The sequence below is a fragment of the Brassica napus genome, chromosome C4 (genome assembly GCF_020379485.1).
Source record: "Brassica napus cultivar Da-Ae chromosome C4, Da-Ae, whole genome shotgun sequence".
NCBI lineage: Eukaryota > Viridiplantae > Streptophyta > Magnoliopsida > Brassicales > Brassicaceae > Brassica > Brassica napus.
This window is the reverse complement of record NC_063447.1, coordinates 45,819,260-45,822,713: the sequence shown is the minus strand read 5'-3', so window position 1 is coordinate 45,822,713 and position 3,454 is coordinate 45,819,260. Positions and strand designations below refer to the sequence as shown.

Sequence of the window (3,454 nt, the reverse complement as noted above, 5' to 3'; positions counted from 1 at the left end):
AATGCGTCTGTTTAAAGATAAGACTTTGTTTTCTTTTACCAGCTCAGAACAGAGAGAGAGAGCCACTGCATGTTCTTCTCTTCAAGCTCACTTTCTCCTTAAACCCATTAAAACTAAATGTCTCTCGAATGAAAAATAGATCATTCATCTTCCCAAATTTCCGTTCACAAAGTAACGATTTTGATTGAGATGAAGTCGAATAACCGGAAAGATTTATCAGAGAGGCTAATGTTGGATCGGATTTTACCCGGTTCCGGTTCACCGACCCGACCCGGATCCAAACTCATGGTCTTGCTCCTCCTCGTCTCAGCAACTTACGTCGTCTACACTCTTAAGCTCATCTCCAGCTCACGTGCCTGTCACGTGGAGCCTTTCTCCGCCGTCGTTCGCCGCTTGAACGACATTGTGAACTCATCTCAGCCGTTCATTCTCCTCCAGTCAAATCAAACAGCCTTGATCAAATCTCACAACTCCTCACCACCTCCACCTCCTCCGCCGCCGGAAACGGAGCTCCGTCACGTAGTTTTCGGAATCGCCGCGTCGGCGAGGCTGTGGAAACAGAGGAAAGAGTATATCAAGCTCTGGTACAAACCAAATCAAATGCGTGGTTACGTCTGGTTAGAGAAACCGGTTAAGAGGCTCGACCAAGAAAACGAAACCAACAATCTCCCGCCTGTTAAAATCTCCGCCGACACTTCGAAGTTTCCTTATAAGAACAAACAGGGGCACAGATCGGCGATTCGAATCTCGCGGATCGTGACGGAGACGCTCAAACTAGGACTCGAAGACGTGAGGTGGTTCGTGATGGGAGACGACGATACGGTCTTCGTCGCCGAGAATCTCATCAGAGTTCTGAGGAAGTACGATCACAATCAGATGTATTACATCGGGAGTTTATCGGAGAGTCATCTTCAGAACATTTACTTCTCTTACGGAATGGCTTACGGCGGTGGAGGATTCGCCGTGAGTTATCCGTTGGCGGTGGCGCTGAGCAAAATGCAGGATCGTTGCATAAAGAGATATCCGGCGTTGTACGGGTCAGATGATCGGATGCAAGCTTGCATGGCTGAACTCGGTGTTCCACTCACTAAAGAACTCGGTTTTCACCAGGTTCGTAATCATCTCTTTAATTTCTTTTAGTAATAAATATTTTTGACAGATTGTTATGAATCTAGCTAAGTTGTTAATTAAGCAGCAGTTAATTATTTAACTCCGAAGTATGTTAAAATTATGAAGATTATTTTAAATAATTTATATCATAAATTATAAACTTACACAAACAAGCGTAAGTTATTTAATACTTGAAGTATACGTTTAAAATTAGAAAATCTGTATATAAGACCGAACTTTTCTTAGATAATTATCAGGTACTAGAAAACTATATAGTAATAGTAATAAGATTAAGAGAAGATTAATGAGCAGGTAGTTTAAACTTCAGCTACAACGATCTACCGATCATCACCATTTAATAGGAAGCGTAAAGTGTGTAATAAATGTCTAGTTAATGAACTTTAAGCGGTCAATATTTTAAAAATGAAAATGTCTTTGGATTTTTCCATAAAATTGTATTATTGGTTTACATATGTAGATAAACTCATTGATTTTTTAAAAATTTAACTACGATTCCAGTGCCACGTCACTGGACCCAAATTTGTCCGTACGTTATTGTTGCCGGAGGAAGGTACACGTCGTCACGGTGTCGGGCAGTTTCTTTAAAGAGATGTCACGCATTTATGGCGCGTGAATCTCACGTGATACTTTCATTGATTGTTGGCTTATGCAGTGCACTGATTACGCATAAGCAGCCGTCGGTGACCTACCCATAACTAGTCTTCAGTTTTGAAACCGTTCGATTATTATGTCTTTAATTGTTTGTGTGTTTTCAGTACGATGTGTATGGCAATCTATTCGGTCTACTAGCGGCGCACCCGGTGGCTCCACTGGTTACACTTCACCATCTTGACGTGGTCGAACCGATATTTCCAAACATGACTCGTGTAGACGCCTTGAAGCGTTTACAAATTCCGGCCATGCTAGACTCTGCGGGACTTATGCAACAGTCGATATGCTACGACAAACGCCGTAAGTGGACTGTTTCAGTCTCTTGGGGATACGCGGTTCAGATCTTTCGCGGAGTCTTTTCCGCTCGAGAGATGGAAATGCCTTCAAGAACCTTCTTAAATTGGTAATCTACATCATATAATTATTAATGCATTAGAATATATTGTACGTAGTGGCATAGTAGCCTCGGCTTTACATAAACTCGTTACATTAGTCAAACCATAAATCTAGATATCAACATTTTAAACATTGTTTGTTTTTCTTGGCAGGTATCGGCGGGCGGATTACACGGCGTACGCTTTTAATACACGACCAGTGAGTCGTCATCCATGCCAGAAACCGTTTGTGTTCTATATGACAACGACGGGAGTTCATCCCATGACAAATATGACGGTGAGCCATTACGAAAGTTACCGTGTGGCTCAACCCGAGTGTCGATGGAAGATGGCTAATCCCGGTGATCTTAGAACGGTCATTGTTTACAAGAAACCGGACCCTCACCTTTGGGACAGAGTAAGTCAACATCTGTTTTTTTTATCACCGAGTTAAAGTCTGTTTACGTAGTTCAACTCCATAAGTTTTATATTTTCTTTTTGGGGTGCAGTCTCCGAGAAGAAATTGTTGCAGGGTGAAATCAAAGAAGAAGAATACTTTAGAGATCAGTGTTGCAGTTTGCAAGGAAGGTGAAGTGGTTGAAGTTATGTAATAAATTTTCATGTTTATGAACTTAATTTTTGCTGTGATTCAATTATACAGATTAGTGGATACCTAATTTAAATTTGTTGGAGTATTTTGAAATTTTAGTTAAATAATTATAAAATGTGATTTGTTGTGAGTTTAAATTTTCTCTATAATATAGCTCAGGGTAAAAACTACAAAATTTATTTGATGAGAATATAATATTTATCAACAGACCTTCAATTATTTAGGTAGTTAAATATAAATTTAGATGTAGTGAAAATATATTAGGTATTGTACCATTAGATATATATCAATACTATTAAATTAGATATATATCAATAGTATTAAAACGGAAGCAATTTTTATCTACTTACAAATAATTTAGGTTGGACCATTACATTTATTTAACTTCCTATTATTTTTCTTACAACTAACTTATTTATTATTAAATATAAATCATATCTAACCAATTATTTTAATATTTTCAAAACAAAATATCTAAAAAAAGATATTATTAACTAATTTTTTTTTCTAAGATTGCATTTTAATAATATATTTTAATACCTTTTATTTAAAATGTGAATATATATTTCTTTTTAATATTTAATTTTAAAAAATAAAAATCATAATTAATACTAACTAAAGTTAAAAACGAATATTAATTCATTTTCATTTATAAAAAAAAATTGCTATAGTATTTATGTATACATAA

General features: G+C 37.0%; 1 protein-coding gene across 2 annotated transcripts; it reads left to right on the top strand.

The window, feature by feature from the left end:
* On the top strand, positions 1–2,903 carry LOC106446265. 2 transcript variants are annotated; one of them, XM_013887964.3, is made up of 4 exons: positions 13–1,110; positions 1,887–2,185; positions 2,331–2,574; positions 2,666–2,903. In XM_013887964.3, the coding sequence occupies exons 1-4, from the start codon at positions 190–192 to the stop codon at positions 2,765–2,767; spliced, it is 1,566 nt and encodes a 521-aa protein (XP_013743418.2). In that variant the 5' UTR covers positions 13–189; the 3' UTR covers positions 2,768–2,903. The 2 variants fall into 2 exon arrangements, 1 of the variants encoding a protein (XP_013743418.2); XR_007322787.1 differs by lacking the exons at positions 2,331–2,574; positions 2,666–2,903 and adding an exon at positions 1,630–1,807 and having other exon boundaries at positions 1–1,110; positions 1,887–2,022.
* Positions 2,904–3,454: the final 551 nt, after the last annotated feature.